This window comes from Nesoenas mayeri (genome assembly GCF_963082525.1).
Source record: "Nesoenas mayeri genome assembly, chromosome: 3".
NCBI lineage: Eukaryota > Metazoa > Chordata > Aves > Columbiformes > Columbidae > Nesoenas > Nesoenas mayeri.
This window is the reverse complement of record NC_137544.1, coordinates 75879867-75897548: the sequence shown is the minus strand read 5'-3', so window position 1 is coordinate 75897548 and position 17682 is coordinate 75879867. Positions and strand designations below refer to the sequence as shown.

Sequence of the window (17682 nt, the reverse complement as noted above, 5' to 3'; positions counted from 1 at the left end):
GTCTCCCTACTAAAAGTGTGAAAAGATGCCTTTGTAAATGGCTGATAGAGTTAATATTAGTGTTATCAGTGCATGATGAATGAAGAATTAGGAACAACGTGTTATGAATTCCAGTGTCTTGGATAAACCTTTTCAAGTCTTATTCTCATGTAAATAAATAATTGTGAATAACCAAGATTTCAGGCTGGTGCATATCCAAGCACATTTGTATGTGGGCTTTTGTAACTGGCAAAGGTTTTAGGACTGCCAGTGCTGCCACATCAAGATTTTGGATTGAAAAAGATACAAAACCATCTCAACCTTTAGAAATCTAAAGTGACAGCTTCTCAGGGGAACACTTTTCTTGCTGTGGTAGAAACACCCTCAGTTTTACCCACTAAAAGATAAACTGCAGGCTTCTCAGCAATGCCATTTCAATGAGAGTTTGCTGACCCTTTTCATGAAGGATTACGTATCTGAAAGCAGTGACACTGCACTCTATAAGTATTCGATTAGTGGATTTAAAGAACAGTTTTTGTCTCACATCATAGCAGAGTGCATCAATCTGACTAAACACAAGCAGTGAACAGGGGTAAAATATGGAATGGGTTAGAAAATGTGGGAGTTGTCCTACAGGTACAGATTTTTGCACAGACAGTGTATGTTATAACATGGAGATAAATTAAAACTCTTCTTTCTCTCCATGAAAGACCATCAGCTAACTCAGGACCCAAGAGATTTTGTTGTTTGTAGCAGCTACCACAGTAGCAAAGTGGACAAACACATGGACCGCTGTAAACTTAAGTAATCCATTTCTTATTCATCACGTGCCTAATTCACTTTCAGTTCATATCAAAGAGCCTTAACCAACAGGACTACTCTTATGCATATACTTAAGTGTCTTAACTGAATTGGGGCCTGAATGGTCTCCTTAGTCACGGCCTTAAGCTCTTTCTGGCCTTTGCTACTGTAGATCTATGGATTTCACAGAATTGGAGAAATCGGAGGTGCAAAGGAATTGTGGCTTTCAACCCACTGCCAAGGCAGGTTTTTTTTTCATTTTCTGTTGCTTTGTTCAGTTTTCCAACAAACATGAGGTTTCTAGGCTTCTTTCAGATAGACGGACTGTATAATCTGACTGATCATCTTCATTAGTCTGTCTAGATATTTCTACTCCTGAAATATTTCACATTACACAAGTGCTTGCTGCTTAATAAATGTTTACAGACTTTTGTGATGTCTGTTGTCTAGTTGCTATTTCCTCATGTGATGCATGTGATCCTAATTTTTAGGTGATCAGTTTCTTCTGGCTCTGTGTTTGCAGTTTTCAAAATTATATTATAATACAGACATGAGACAACCTTTCCAACAGAATAAAACTATGCTTGTCTTTTTTTATGCTTCCATGCCCCCCTTTTTTGGTCCTACATAAATATAAGAATGCCCACAGTGGGTCAGACACTGGGACTGTTATGTAAAACAATGTTTTGGAGTAGGTGTTTAGGAAAAGAGGATTAAAAAAAAAAAAAAAAAAAAAGATCTTTCTGTGTTGCCTTTTATTGCCGTACCCTTCCAGCTTCATCTTCACCTTAGTGTCTCCATTGCTAACCATCCTCGATGCCTCTACTGCTGTGGCTGCCCATGTTATAACAGCATAACTTCTACATCCTGGGAAGCAATGAGAAGCTGTTCACTTGTGGCTTATATTTAGAAGTCGTAACATGTGCTCACAAGGCACAGAGATACAGTTAAACTATGTCCCTCTTTCTCTCTCCCTTTTTTTTGGAATGTTTAGGAAGTGTATGTTGGCAAGGAGACTCTCTGCACCATCGATGGCCTTCATTTCAACAGTACCTACAATGCAAGAGTCAAAGCTTTCAACTCCTCAGGAGTTGGCCCTTACAGCAAGACAGTTATTTTACAGACATCCGATGGTGAGTTGTTTCTTTCCCGGTTTCTAAGTGAAAAACTGTAGGTCTCAGTGGCACAACACTTGCATCCCTTTATACCTGCTAATAACTTTGGCACTTACTGGTATGGAGATTTTGGATCATCTGAGCAGAGAGTACATGGACTGAGTGTGCACAGGGACTGAGTGCTCCTTCTAGCACTTTTGGGGATTTTCCATTGTCAGTAACATTTCAGGTTTCAAATCATGCAATTTTATTTGGCTATAGAAGTCTGGGCTCTAACTAAAATTCTTATTTGCTTTAGTATACAGAAGCAGTTATGTAACACACGGGATATTTTTGTGCCATTCTATCTCCACTTCTCCATATGCCTTTGGAATTTGCCTGTTTCTTCACTACCGCTTCAATTTCACAGCAAGGTTTAGTAAAACAGAGATGGGAATTCATGCTTGTTCCTCTGTAATTATAGTTGACATCCATACGAGCATTACAAGAAGTTCATCTTCATTAATGATATTGTAATGAAGCAGGAAGTGGATGCTGTTATCACTTCCACTTTTATGCTGTATTGCCAAAATAGGCCAATATAAAATATTTACACTTTAAGAGCTTTTTCTGTGTGGTGTTTTTTCTTTTTTTTTCTTTTCTTTCTTTTCCCACTTTGATAAACTAGTGAAGTCAGTCCTAACCAGCACGGGCACAGTGGAACTCCATTTCCGTTAAAAGACCATCCTGAACCAATTCATGGATGTGAGCAGTTTCTATATCATGGAGAAGTCTTTGTGTCCTCAATGACTTTCTTGTTACTGTGTAGGAGCAGAAAGTCACTGCCCTTAGCAGCGTACATTCAGAGGAACAAGCACAGATAGTATGAGGCACTTCTGAGCTGAAAAACAGTAGGGTACTGGTGCAAAGTAATCTTGTGTAGCTGCCTACGGTAATGAGGAAAGATTGTCTTTATTACCTGGAAGTGCAGTGGGGTCTTCAGGAAGGCAGAATCTCATTCTCCCAATTGTAGTAAAGCAGACAACAGTTGAACACAGCCTGTTCTGCCATAGTCCTGCCTTTCTTTTTTCCTTTCCACAGTGGCGTGGTTCACCTTTGACCCCTCCTCAGCTCACAGAGACATAGTGCTGTCGAATGACAACCAGACTGCCACCTGCAACAGCTATGATGACCGGGTTGTTCTTGGCACAGCAGCCTTCTCCAAGGGTGTGCATTACTGGGAACTGCACGTGGACCGGTATGACAACCATCCGGATCCAGCCTTCGGCATTGCCAGGATTAACGTCGTCAAGGACATGATGCTAGGCAAGGATGACAAGGCCTGGGCCATGTACGTGGACAACAACCGCAGCTGGTTCATGCATTGCAATTCTCACACCAATCGGTAAGCAGCGCCTGCAAGCTTTTCTCATTACTGCTGGCTTTTTCTGTGTTGCAGCACAGGAAGGGGTCTCAGGAAGCCTTCTAGCCCACCTCCCTGCTAAATATAGTTCTCTTATTCCTTGTTAAAAATCACTAGTGACAGCGATTGCACCTTAGCAATCTGTGTTGGTGTTTGTTATCCTCACTGTTAGCAGTTTTTTCCAGACATCTAGCCTAAATCCCCTCTGCTGTGGTTTAAGCCCATTATTGCACATCCCACCCATGGTGCCAGCAGACAGGAGCGCAGCGCACTGGGATGCAGGATTTCTCTCTCATTGCCGGAGGAGCACAGGGAGAAAGGTGGTTGATTCTCTTCCTTGGGAGGAATCTGGGCTGCAGGGTTGCACAATAATTAGGCAAAGCACGATGATTGCCTGTTCAAAATGCGGCTGTTTACTGCCAGTCCTGAAAGCTGATTAAAGGTAATGCTGGAGGTCACACCTAGGGTGATCTGGATGCAAGGGACTGTTTGGCAGTGAGGGCTAAGTGACAGATGCCATCCAACTGAGCCATTGTACTGAAGAGCTTTGAAAAGTGCCTCAATCAGTACAACCAGCTTACACAAAGGAGGATTTCAGAGAGCCCCTGAGCCATTGTCACCAAATTCCACTTGCTCCCACTACTCAGAGGCTCTTTGTGCTCTATGCAATAGAGTGGTGGGGAGATATCTTCTAACTGAAGCTACCTCCAGGGCCAGATCACACAGAGACATCGTGTGTCAGCCTAGATCCAGTGTTGCACTGACACGGTTGCATGGCTTCCAGCGCTCATGATATTTACCTCTGCCTAGTGCTGCCTGTGTTTCCTTGACGTGTAGAGGAGACAAGGTCAGCTTCGCTTGAAGCTTCTTGGGGTTTTGCCAGAGCAGAACTGCACTGCTCTCTCTCCATGTCCCATGGGGAAGGTCAGCCCTAGCTGAAGGTCAGCTGGGTACTACAGGAACCGGGACCTGTGAGAAGGTCTCTGCTGAGGAGTGTGATTCAGGATCCTAAGTCCCTTGCTTATTTTGGAAAATGGTATATTTGTATACCTACTCTATCATGACAACAGATGGATGTATGAATAAAGCAACTGACCAAGGATAGGTAGCAGGTCTGAGGCAGAGCAAGAATCAATTTTGGTTTAGGTTTCTACTGATTGTCCTAGCAGGTCTTCCACACTCACTAACTCAGATATTGTTTCTGTTATACCAAATGATTAAAAGAAAGGCTTGCAGTGATTTTTAAAATGCTGAAATGCCCTATTATGTCCTCAAAGAGATAAGTTCATGCCAACATTCACTGTACTCTAAAACTAGTTGTAATGTCTCCTGTTGAATAGTCATTTATACTCTAAAGCACACTTTTACTTTAAGTAAGTATACTACAATTACTGGGATTTTTGTTTGAAGCATAGTTTGATTTTGCAGTTCATTACAGACAGGGGAAAGAACCTTGTAGCTGGATCCAAAGCTATCTGAACTCAACTGCAATATTTTCTTTAGCTCCAGAGGCCTTAAATGATGTCCTAAGTCAGTATAGAGTAAAATAACACCAGTATCATAAATATATCAAAAGTTTCTCTGTCCCTTTAATATCTTGATTTGATTTAGGGTGGAAGTAATGTTAAGCTGTATTAATTTTAATGCTCTGTGAAACAGCTTATGTTTTCTGGAAAAAAGCTGGCAACGGTTCTGTGCGCTACTGTCCCAGAAACCTATTTTAAGGATTTGGTCCTCAGCAAGCAATAGAAGAGTGAAGCAAACCTTTTCTTTCTGGGAAGCCAAATGGAAAACACTTCAGATTTCCAATCATCTTGTTTAAGCAGGAGGACAAGGTGATTTCTGTTGGTGATAGTTTTAGTAGATAAAACACAAAGGCTTTGCAGGCACATCCAAGGCATGGATAGACCCATTGAGTATCTCTTCAAATGAAGCACACTCGCGAAGGGCATGGAAATCATATGCGCTTCAATGAAATTAGGTCTAGGCATTATATTTTTAACCATGACAGTCAAGTAGGTCAGTTTTTTAACTCATTAGCTGTAATAGTCTTGTGGAAACAGTTATTGCTCCCTAGTTGTTTTTTCTCACTGGAGACATGGGGATGATAGCATAGTGTCAAAGTCCAAAGGAAATTTATCTTCACCTTTTAGCCTCTCAGATGTTATTGTGGTGGAGGCTATGTCTTAGTAATCATTTCATCCTTCATAATCTGAAAGAGAAGAAATTAGGGCAATAAATAAATGACTAGCTTCAGGGGTGAGCTGAGGTAGAGCTTGGAAGACTTGTTCATGGGACCTGTCATGTTTGGAGTACTTTCCTGTCCTTTTCACTCACAGCATGCAAAATTGGACCTGTCTACATCCTTAAAAACTAGCATCACTTCTGTAATGCTGGGAGAAGAGGCACGAACAGAAGACTCTCGTGCTATCAAAAACAGAGGGTATCTTTGAGAACAGGTTGAACAAACACCAGTTAAGAAAACACTTTAGGGCAGAGATATAGCTTTGTAAGGTACCTTTCAGCCTCGTTGCTCCTGGAAATAATCACTTCAAACTAGAGATGCTATGTGCCCGTTGCTAAGAGTCACTGGCATTCATTGCAATAGATCCGTTCCTTGGCAAAGTTCCCAAGAGCAGGAGTGCCTGGTGGTATAAGCGATACTCTAGTCACTACATGGTTGTGTAAAGAGACAGAAATCACACTGACAAGTTTTATACTGAAAGACAGTGGGAAGTCAAGAGAATTTAGAGTGTAGTCTTAAAGCCCCTTGTGATCAGGAGAGTCTCTTCACTGACTTCAGAGATCTCTAGACCAGGTTTTCATCATACAAAAATGTTATCATTGACTGCAAAATACTGTCCTTGACAATGGACATGGTAATGTTGTTAAATTACCGTAGAGTTCATGATTAAACAACTGTTGACAGATAGTTAAACTAATTATTTATTTTATTAAAGTGTTCATAAATTGTTAAGCTTTACTTTTCAATAACAGTGAAACTTATTACTATATTAAATTCCTCTAGCCGATCCATGCAGTCCTTCTGTGCACATTGTCCAAGCTGCTGCTGAACTCACCTTAGAATAACAGGCTCCACTGTCACCTGTCACAGGCAGCGGCATTTTTCATGGTAGCCAAATTCTCCTATCTGTACTCTGACCTTCTGGGCTTCCGCACAGCACTTCCACACGCAGGACTTAACTGTTGTGCCCAGAAATAAAAATGTGCAGGACTGTGAGAGAAGAGGTGTGAAGATTGGGGTTTACTTGAAATAATGAAAAAGTGGCACATATCTTCAGTAATGGATTATCATTTAATGAATGCTAAGTATATATTGAAGAAGTCTTGTAAAAAACAGTTGTATTTTCCTTTTACATGGCCTGCAGATTGTTAGGGACTTATGGCATAACTGTCATTAAGTGGTTCAGAAAAGGCACTACAGTAAAGCAGCAGCTCTTTTACATGCTGCCACAGAAGTGTAGCAGGAGAGAGCACCATCAGTTTGAGTCCCTTTAGCTAGATGGTGTTTTTATTGCAAGGAAGGATTTCATTAGAAAAATTATCTTGTAATACTGCCTAAATGATGTACGGAAGAGCAAGGAAATACCTTGCTTAAGTTTGCTCATGAAATTTTGACTCTCCCACCTCTCCTGCTAAAGGAAGTGGCCAGGACAGAAAACACTGGGTTCTTCAAAGTACAGTTCCCAAGGAAATCACAGGATGCTCTAGAAGAGTAGCTGTTCGGCCTCAGAAGAAGTCCAGCTCCCTGGTGGCATCATGGCAAAAGTGTCCTCTGCTCACCTCTGCCCTGCCTTGGCCCTGCCAGAGCTGGTTGTCACTGAGGTGGGTGGTGGCCGAGGAAGAAGGCAACCCAGCTGCTGAAGTCCTGCCAGACTTGTGGCAGCAAGGATAGGAGAGGGTCCCCATCCCTCTGCTCTGGCTCTGAGCCCCTGTTCTCCTGGAGAGGCCACAGCTGGGTCTGGCACTTGCCTGGGCTGGGCTCTGTAAGCGGCACCCATCCCCTCTCCAGCCTGGCTGTCCCCGGGGGCTGCAGAGGAGTCACTCAAGGTCACTGTGCAGCACACAGCTAATTAGCTCACAAGAAACAAATTAGCTTATTGTATAGGAAAAAGCAGAATAATCTCAAAAAGGCAATGTTGCTGTTTCTGTTTCCCTGAGAGAATCAAGGTCATTTAAAAGGACGTCATAGAAATCTATTTTAAAACACTGCAGGATATAAACCGTGGTGTCCTACAATCAAAGCTGTTCCTAAACAGAGAAAAAAATAACATAATATATTTGTAAATAGCTCTAGATCATAGTACTGCTGCTTCCCACAGTCACATCATAAGTTTTATGATGGGATGCTTTTAATAAAAACAGTATAGATTCTGAGATACTGAGAACAGGTAAGCATATTTTTGTTGGAAAAGAATTTACTTTACGGTTTTGGAGAGGAGTTCAAAGAGAAACCTATTAATGCCTACAGGACCAGAAAGCAAATAAAGGGAACCTGAGAACTGTATAGTTTGAAGTCTAATACATCTGAGAGCCCAATTCATGATTCTCAGCTATACTGTTATTGCTTGACGAGTTTTAAATGGAGAAGTCAGAATAATATTCTATACTATTATGCCACAGATAGAATTTCCTTTACCTTCAGAGCAAATACCATGCACCACAGTTAGTCTAAAGGAAACAAGTTTATGACATCTAGTGGACAAGGTGAAAATTTCTTACCCTGCACAATATTCTTCCTAATCATATTTTGATCCCTCCCCCTTTATTTTTAATGTTTTGCCTACCTATTGTGATAAATTCTATGCTAAAATTGCATTAATCTTGTGAATGTTGTGTGCCTGAGGGTAGTGCATGGGACAAAAGACAGCTGCTTCCTTTCCTACTGCAAACAATTCGAAATCTGATTTACGCTGAACAAATTGTGTTAGGCTGTAAATCCATCACAGAGGCCCGTGATATTAGCAGAGTAGCAGTGCCTGTGGCCAATCTGCATATCCAGTAGATTTTTTTGCTCAGTGCTTTTTAAAGTAATACTGGGTTTGACTAACCCCCAAATCAAAGTGCATTAATGTCAAATCACTCAAGCATGTAATGGCTGGCTGGGTCTGTCCTAGCAAGCTCTGATACCACGGTAGCTCTCAGCAGCTGCTCCTGACACAACCAATTATCACTGGTAGTAATAACTGTGCCTGCACACTTGAAACAGCTCCCAGTCCTGTAGCTGATCACCTTGTCAGTCAGGGAGCTACACTTATCCCTAACCACCCCCACTTTCTCTTCCTCCCCAAACCCAGTATCTGTTGTACCTGTGCTGGCTCCCTGGTCTCTGGAAAGCTGAGTCCCCTTAGGGGATGTCAAGGTGAGTACTTGAACTGGAAATCTGAGTCTCGAGCTGTTAGCAGGTGTAATGATTAGCAAGGAACACCTAGGAAAACAGCTTTCTGCCTTTTCATTCGCTGCTGCGCATCACTGCACCATAGCAGGGATGCTCTGAGGAGCCGAGTCCCCAGGACTCTTGTTCCACCTGTTGAGTACTGACCTGACATGCTCACCTCCCCGTCCCTCATCAGCTGCAGGAACCTGTTAGCTCTGGACCCTATTTTCAGCTCTTAGATTGCAGCTGGAGGAGAGATGTACCTAATTTCTCTTTAGGATCCACCCATTAAGCTCCCATGAACCGTACGTACAGATAAAGGTGTGGATCAGTCATTGCCAAATGTGGTGGGGATAACAATTTCACTGTGCTGCTCTACTCTCCCATTGCTCAGTAGGGCTGCCATGTCTTAGAGAGAGCAGCGGCGGTGTAGCACTCTGCCTTCACCAACAGCATGGTCCCTTTGTACCTTAGGACTGAAGGAGGAGTTTCTAAAGGTGCCACTGTTGGTGTTCTCCTGGACCTGAACAAGCACAACCTGACCTTTTACATAAATGGGCAGCAGCAAGGGCCTCCAGCATTTGAAAACATCGAGGGTGTCTTCATGCCTGCATTGAGTCTCAATCGAAACGTCCAGGTAAGTCTTCTGCAGTTCAGTCCAACTTACCCTGCTCATCTGAAGGAGAATGTGTGCTACCAGCCATTGCTGCTGGGACTAGTAACGTCATCTGTAGGTAATCAGTAGGGACAGGGGCTCTTCCTTCTCAGACTGACACCTAAGCTACTAAGACTTTTTTGAAAACTGCATTACACCTTCTGCCTTCCCTCACAGATGTGAGGAATAATGCTGTGTAAACAAGTAAAAGTGCCTATACACACTAATTCCTGCAATTATTTTACTGCAGCGCTCCACTTAGAAAGCAGCGGTGCTAAGGCTTCTTCTGGCAGTTTGACTAAAATAATGAGAATCCTAACTCCTTTTAGATCTTGTGTTTGGGTATCATTAACATTGGCAAGAGACAGAAATGTGAGCAGCACAGCCGTAAGTACAGCAAAGACAACATAGGTCAGAGAACTAGTGCAACAGAGAAGACGCAGTCAGTACCTCATTCCTGCTCTTTCTGAATTTTGGAGATTGCTCTCTGTTCCTCTTGGGGGAGCCCTCTTTAAATATAATGCTTTTTTACTTCAAGACCACTGCATATGGCTAGAAACAGGACATAGTGTAAGAGAGAACCCATGGAAACATCCAGGAACCTGAGGACTTCCAATCCCTAACATTCTGTGATTCTGTGTGTGAATAAAGGAGGTCAGCTTAGGTCAGACAGGACCAATGCAGCCAGGGTGGAACATTCACAATGTAAAACACCCAAACAGAAAACAGAAGCCTTGCATGGACTTAATAGTACACGAATATTTAGCATTAGTTACTGGTGGCATCCAAATCTTTCAAGTTTCATAGCTTTATTGTATTTGATTCACCAACATAGAAGAAACAGGTACTTCTCTGGGCACCTCACTGCTATATTCAACAGATTTTTACTCACAACCTACCTTCAGTTTTAGCTACCTACATCCTTTAAGTACCTGGCTTACATTTCTTAAGACAGAACGTTACCAATAAGTGGGCAGGGGGAACTCAGAAATTATGCTTGTGTTTGCTGTTGAATTTTGGTCTGGTACATCTGTGCAGGGATCCTGACTCTGTGGAGAAGTCAGGTTACAGAAGGAGCAATAAAATGTCTTGTGCTCTGTCCTGCCAGGACAGCAAAAATAAAAGGTTTTTCTTACATTTAGTACCTGGACTTCACTGTGTGATCCCTGTGCTGAACTGCTCGGGCTTCCTCACACAAAGGCACCGTCCACCTTGTGTATAGCAAGCAGCACTGCTGGACACCTACAGCTGGTGGCTGGATTTGGGAAGAGATGTAGACACCTGGCTTCTAGACCCCAAGATATTCAGGGAGAAGGAGACCTGTTCATTTCAGGGTTTCAATATCCTCTCTGTTAATACTCTTGATGACTTAGACCTGGACCTGAAGTCTCACAGCCCTTCCTCTGTCATTTACTTGCTCTTGGCCTTCAGTAATTATTTCTGCTGAGGATGTCCCAGTTTTGACTCTACGTGTTGTTTCTTCTTTGTACAGGTGACCCTGCAGACAGGACTGGAGGTGCCACAATGTGTAAAACAGCCTAAGTTGCCCAACAACTAAGGAAGCCCCTGCCCGTCCCTGCGCTGGATTCTGTAAGCTTTCTCGGCGTGATTTGGCACTTATTAGTAAGTCAGTAAAAAAACATTCTCTTCCATGACTTAAAACACTGTACAACATGTTGCTCACCGAGTAATCTGCTAGTTACAGCTAGCCCACTCCATTTTTAGTTTTACAGCCATAGCAAGCATACCCACTGAACTGGACTTGATTGCAGATGGGTACCTGAACATATCTACACTGCACACATATGTACACACACGTGCACACACTCACACACATACATTTATAAAACAAAAGGTTAAATGAGTGTATTTTTTTTCTCTCATGGCTGGATTTGTGCTTGAAAGATATTAGGGATGCTAGAAAAAATGAGTAAAACATGGCTGTTGGAGCAATTTACCAGGAGGTGAACTGGATTTCCTTGTCCCCTGAAGTCCTTCAATTGAGACAGCATATGTGTTGACAACTGAAATGGAGGCTGTGTGCTCAGTTAAAGAATTCTTGGTTGTTCATTACATTCAGGGGCTCAAATGACCATTAATTATTCCTTCTGGTTCTAGACTGCAGTAAGCTATGGGATAACATTCCTCTAGAATTCAGTGGCAGAACTTACCTTGTTATCTTCAATGAGAATAACGTTGGTTTCTAACACTGCCACATTTATTATTCATTTAAGCTAGAATCATGATATGTGCAGAACTCAGATATGAAAAGCAGAGAGAAAAACAACCTTGGCACATTTTAGTAGTTCTTATTTAGGTGTGATTGTGGAGGCTATCACATACAGAAGACCTGATTGTAGTTATGAGCACAATTCTTGCAAAACAGTGCAGGGGAGATCCCTTTGAATTTAATATTTAAGTACAGTACATGCAAAGCAACCCATTTAGAAAAATGCTGCTTTCCAGCCTTGAGCCTGATAAGTCCTGGGCAACTATAGTTCCAATGTAGCTTTGAGATCAGAAGCCTTAATTTTCTATCAGACTAGTGTGAGCTAACTAATGTCTTGATGCTAATGAAGCACTTGCGTGAGAAATTCATAGCATTAACATGAAATCCATCTTTAAGAATTTTTCTGGATTGGGACATGAATCTTTTGTGAGACTTACGTGTGTCTGGCACCTCCCATGAAAACAAGCAGCCGTTTCAGGTGCTGTCCATGACAACTGGAGTCTGGCTGACGGGGAACTTCCCATAGCTGTGGCACAGTCACCTGTGTGCTGTTGTCAGGAAACACCTTGATTTGTGTGTGTGCTTCTTTTCCTCTGAACCCAGTTAATGTATGCTAGTGTGTGTGTGTATAACAGTAATGCAGTAAGAACACAATGCAGCAGACTGCGTGAGCTCATGACATCTCAGACTCTGCCACTCTAAACCTACCTAAGTGTGGTGCTATCAAATAAGAAAAGCCTAAACTCCTACATCCCATCGATGTACTACTTCCTTTTTATGAATCCTGCTGCTTATACAAATTTTCCTCTCGAAGCACACATACGCACGCACACATTTTTACAAGACATGTAAGTATTAAACCTGAAAACAAATATTCTAACTAAAATTCAGCTTACTGCCTTGCATTAAACCACAGCCACAGGACAGACAGCTCAGACCTGCTTTCGGGCAGCCTCCTGGCCCCTCAAGCATCCTGCTGCTGCTCCACTTCTGCTCTCTGGCTGGAGCCCATCGCTCAGGTAGTGCTGAGGGACGGCAAGGCTTCCCTGTGACAGAGCAGCCAGGATCCTCCCTGGGGTCATCCCACCTCACAGCCATTGTGGGGAGCTGCCGAAATAGTCCCGAGCTCTTGCAAAGACAAAAAGCAGTCTGCCGTCATGCTGCCTGTAACCAACCAAGCATCCTGTAGCTCACCTCTCCTGCAGAACAGCACTGCACCTTCAGTGATGTCAAGACTGAAACAGGAAGCAAAACCGACGACGGGAAAAATTAACGTAAGTGGGAAAGCAACAGGACTTTCTTCAAAGTCTGGAATGGATTGTGTTAGTAAGCTTGTAGACATTGGAATAACTGTGCTATGCTCATCGTGGTTTCTTAAAGAATAGCAGAGACCAGCTGTGTTATAATTTTGGTTTAACTTAATACGATATGAACTCATGCAGGATTTTCTAATTAGTGGGTCTGTTTTAACCTACCTCAGCTAGAATGCTACTGGACCCCGGATTTCCTCTTGAGTGTGCTCATTGTAAAGTTGTCTCCTATGAAGCTAACAGCTGTAATCATAGCATTGGCTTTGAGTATCACCAGTCAGAGCAGTGTATGGAAATACTGTACATAAGTTGCACATAGTTTTTTATATTGGGAAACATCTCATTATAGTTTTAATACAGAAGGCACTCCATGTTCACTTTAAAAGGACATTGTTTGTTTTGAGACTGAACCTTTGTCTTTACTCCCAGCTTCTGTGAAGGAAACTCAAATGAATTTACATCTTTCCAATCTTCAGCCATTGCCAGATGCTTAAAGTTAATTTTGAATGGGTTTTAGAAGTGTTCGAGGTACTTGGTTTTGGTTTTCATAGTTGCTTTGGTATCGGTTCCTGATGTGTTATACCTTGGGGAGAACGCAGTGAGTGGTACAGGTTACTAAGTTTTCATGGAAATAAGGACAGGAGCTAGGGACATAATTCAGAACTGTAGAGAAGCTTGTTTGTTATTCTCTACAAATTCTAATATTCATAAATGTGGGGTACAGACTACCTACCACTACAGTCTCCTTTTAACCTAGTGGAAATGCAAATAAAAAAAAGGGAATATAGTTAGAAGTAGGTATCTGGCTTTAGTAAGACTAATTTAGCCTAGGTCAAAAACTAAACAAAGTGGTTGTATGTGTTAGTTGTGTACACATTCAAGGACTTGGATTTGGCATGGCCTTTAGCAATAAACCAATTACTCCAATAGAGTGTAGTCTCATGTCTTCAACTGGATACCTTTCAGTAGTTTGATTAACAGAAATAATGACTAAGTAGTTAGAATTATTCTAGGAAACTATTTACTGCACACATGACTATTTATGTTGGAGCATCCAGATGGCCATGGGAGCCACCTGAACATAGGCAGAGCAGAATTTTCCCTTTGCAGAACAGCATCACATGGGGACAAGTGGGGCACTTCTACCTCTCTGCTCAGGCTGGAGGTAGCTTGCCTCTCTCCAGCTAACTTCCCTGAGGTCTGGCTAGTTATAAACCCAGCAGTTCACATGTTCTTCATCTGCAGCATCTTTTGCGCCAGTTTGCATTTCCTCCAAATCCTTTGTTTAGGAGGAAGCCAGCCTTTAGTAGTTCAGTCCTTGCAGAAACTGTATTGCTGACTGTCCAGGGAGAACCCAGGGGGCTGAAAAGTAGCATAGAGACTGCTTTGAATTTCTCTTGATGCCTTTGATTCCTCAATTCCTGAACCCACACAGCTCTGCCTTTCATAGCTCTTTGCTCCTAGATTCCAGGCTGTTCCTCATCAGGACGAGAGCAGAGGCTTTTGCACTGGGATGAATCTCATGCACTGTGGTGCAGAGTCCATACAATGTAGCTATAAATTGACTTGACATTTAAAAAAACTCAAACCCTCCTTTATTAAATATAACAAAGCTTGACTTCTGCATATGCCAGTTTGTAACCTCTGCACTGCTGCTAAATAAAGACAGCAGGCAAACTTTCTGTCTTGCAGAACAACAAAGGACTCCTAGCTTTCATCTACCCCTGTAAACACCAGCCTTAGCCTTTGCCTTCCTGGCTCTTTCCTCTGCGTATTTCCCTGTTTAGTGGGACCAAACAGAAGCAGCGTGCCATCAGCCACCGTCAGACTTCCCAAGGCCAAGGCATGCAACACTACACAATTTCCACTCCCTTCTTTTCCCTCATCAACTCAAAAAGAACTCACAGGAAGACCTCTAAGACCCAATGTCAATATGAGCACAGGCCTAGCTGACAGTCTCTTACAACTTCTGCTGTGGAAAGGTATGTGCTATACAATAAACGTCAGTGAGGACAGCAGCATACCGTGGTGCAGCATGAATTTGGAAAGCAATTTGGCTTCTAAAACAGAAAAGGCAGGCAAACAGCACTGTGACCTCCCACATTTGCCTATACATTTAAGATACATAGAGGAAAATCTATTGGACTGAACAAATAATAATATAAAAGCATGAGCTTACATATATCAGAGTTTATGAGGAAAAGTGTTAAATGTAATTTATTATATGCATAATGTTTCATCACATTGTAAATAATGCCATTATAGCGTATTGCTGTAGTTTGTTCTTGGCTGGTGATAGAGTTCTGTCATAGTGCTGTGTAAGCTTGTTTTTTATTTTTGTTTTTTCAAAGTGTAGTTAGTAAAGATGGCAGAGAGCACCCCATACTCTTGTTTCCTAGTTGTTCTAGGGAAAGTAGAAGTGAGATGCAGATCTTCTTTCTTACATAATAGTATTTCTTAAACAAGGAAAGAGAGAGAAGATATCAAGGCTAAACTGCCACTACCACCGTATGAAAAACCCTGTGTTCGTGACTGCTAACTAGAGGTGGTGCATTTTGGATCACAATTCAGATAACCCATTCCTGCGAGAAGGGATGCACAGTACCAGCAACCTGGTAGCCGCAGCTTTCTGGTATTACCTAGTACATCCTTTGCTTGCAAACAGAAAGAGTTGTTAGACCTAGTCTCAGGCCTTACCAGCTTTGCAGCATTCTGTTTGAACAGCAAAGTTAACAATTCAACTTTGAACCAGGCAAGATAATATGCAAACCCCAAGCATCTTGGCTAGATCAACTTTGGAAGGGAGATTACAGTTTCAAGTCCTTCCACAGGTTACGGTAACAAATCAAACACATTGCAAATGTAAAGGGAACTTGTCACAGAAAATTATCAAACAAAAATGGAGAGTCTTTTTATTTTATTTTAAAAAAGTGAGCTGCTTCTAGTTTTTACTGACAACATTTCTGGTGGTTCCTCTGCCCAGCACTACTGAACACTGCACACACACAACGGCTGGAGCGGCAGCCTGAAGCACAAATCCATCACAAATAAGACGCACTTGGTCTCCTTACACGCAGAAGCCCATGTGCAAGGCACACAGACTGATATGCGGGGCTCCTGCACCTTTGCACAATATAGGAGATAGATGTGCGTTTCACCGAGAGAGGTACTCAGCAACATTTCCCTTCTGTTAAAAGACCTTTTGTTACATTTGTTATTGCAAACAAATCCAAGACGAACTAATCACAAAATTATTTTTTATGCCAATTGGAGAATTTATAATGTTTTCTTGTGAAGCGAGATTCCTGGATCATGATTGCATTCCTTCATCATCCACCTCCCTTAAATGTTGTCAATAAAAACACTAACCTTTCTAGGTAGCATGGTGAGAAGACATTATGTGATGAATATTAAAATAAATGCATGAGGTAAACCTGCTGTTATTTCTGATTGTTATATGAAGCATGAATAACACTAATTAAAATGTTGGCAACAAAAAAGTGCAAAGGAATATGAAAACAGTGTTCACTTCTGGTTAAATGAAAGACAAGAAGTTGTTTCTGTGTTTTCTTAACCACAACATCTTTTTCTTTATCATCATTTCCCATAGCTTATATGGATTTGGAGCTGGTGAAATATACATCTCTGCTGTATGTGTCTATCACCAGACCAAGAGGAAAATATAAACTTTTTATAATTTTGTACCTGTAGCAAAAGTTTGTATTTTTTGAATTAGAAACAAACTGCTTTTTGTCTTTTGGTCCAACTAAAACTTTGTGTATTATTACTACTATTATTATTACTATTATTATTACCCTTTTGGAAAACCTGACACGAGTTTATTCTGGTTTACAGTTTCTAAATAAATTCTTAAAACATTGCCAACAAATTCAGCTTCAGTACCCTATTTGTTCTTACAAATTATTACAAAAAATATTATGCCATAATGTAGATGAGGCGCTTGTGCAGGACGCACACCTGTTGGTACCTGCCTGCGCTGTTACCATAATCAAGAATAATGCGGTAGCTGGAGAAAGCCAAGAGTCCTCCCTCAGAGTCACCATCTGTGCTGCAACTACAGCCATGCCCTGGATTCAGTGACATGGAACACCTCTCTTAGTGCCGCTCTGTCAGCTCTGGCATGTGTTGGTTCATAGAGTACCTGGGGATGTGCTATCTGGCTCCAACCCATCTTAGACACTTGGGGTGACTTCTTAGTCTCCAGAAATTTTTGACACTGGAGTGAGCAGAGCCTGAAAATTAACTATGACACCAGTAGGATGCCATTGGAAAGGCCGTTGGGTAAGTGTAGAAGTCCAACTGGACAGAAAAGACAAAATTTTGTGAGATGGTTTAAAATGACATACTGTCTTGGAGCTGCTCACCACTATCAAGCAGGTGCCTTGAAAGGCACCAAGCAATGCTGAAAAGGTAGCACACACAGCTCCTGTAAAAAGGCACCCTTTGAAGTTCTGTGACCTTCATAAATGCCTGTTAATAAAGCAGAATAAAGCATGGAGACACAATGACAGCAGCACCAGGGTAAGAAACAAAAACTTGACCTAAAGGAACAGTCAGGAGACAGCACAGACACGAGTGTGGAGGCACCATCCATCAGGGCCTTTTTTCCAGCCCCATTCCCCCCAGCCAAGAGACAACAACTTGGCATCAGCTCCTTCATAGCAAGGGCTTTGACTGAGAGGAAGGATAATCACAATGGCTTTAGCATATGGGGTGACAGGAATAAAGCTTATTGTCACAGGCAAAAGGCATGAGAGAGAGCAGATAAGGA

General features: G+C 42.0%; 1 protein-coding gene across 2 annotated transcripts in view; it reads left to right on the top strand.

Annotated features, from left to right (window-relative positions):
- The window catches only part of TRIM67 (tripartite motif containing 67), a gene marked incomplete at both ends in the record, with an annotated part of 34240 nt that extends 23332 nt beyond the window's left edge, over nucleotides 1-10908 (top strand). For both annotated transcript variants that reach the window (XM_080342898.1, XM_080342899.1), the window contains 4 exons: nucleotides 1775-1913; nucleotides 2976-3279; nucleotides 9170-9332; nucleotides 10843-10908. In XM_080342898.1, coding sequence (XP_080199024.1) covers nucleotides 1775-1913; nucleotides 2976-3279; nucleotides 9170-9332; nucleotides 10843-10908 — 672 coding nt within the window. The remainder of the gene's footprint in view (nucleotides 1-1774; nucleotides 1914-2975; nucleotides 3280-9169; nucleotides 9333-10842) is intronic.
- Nucleotides 10909-17682: the final 6774 nt, after the last annotated feature.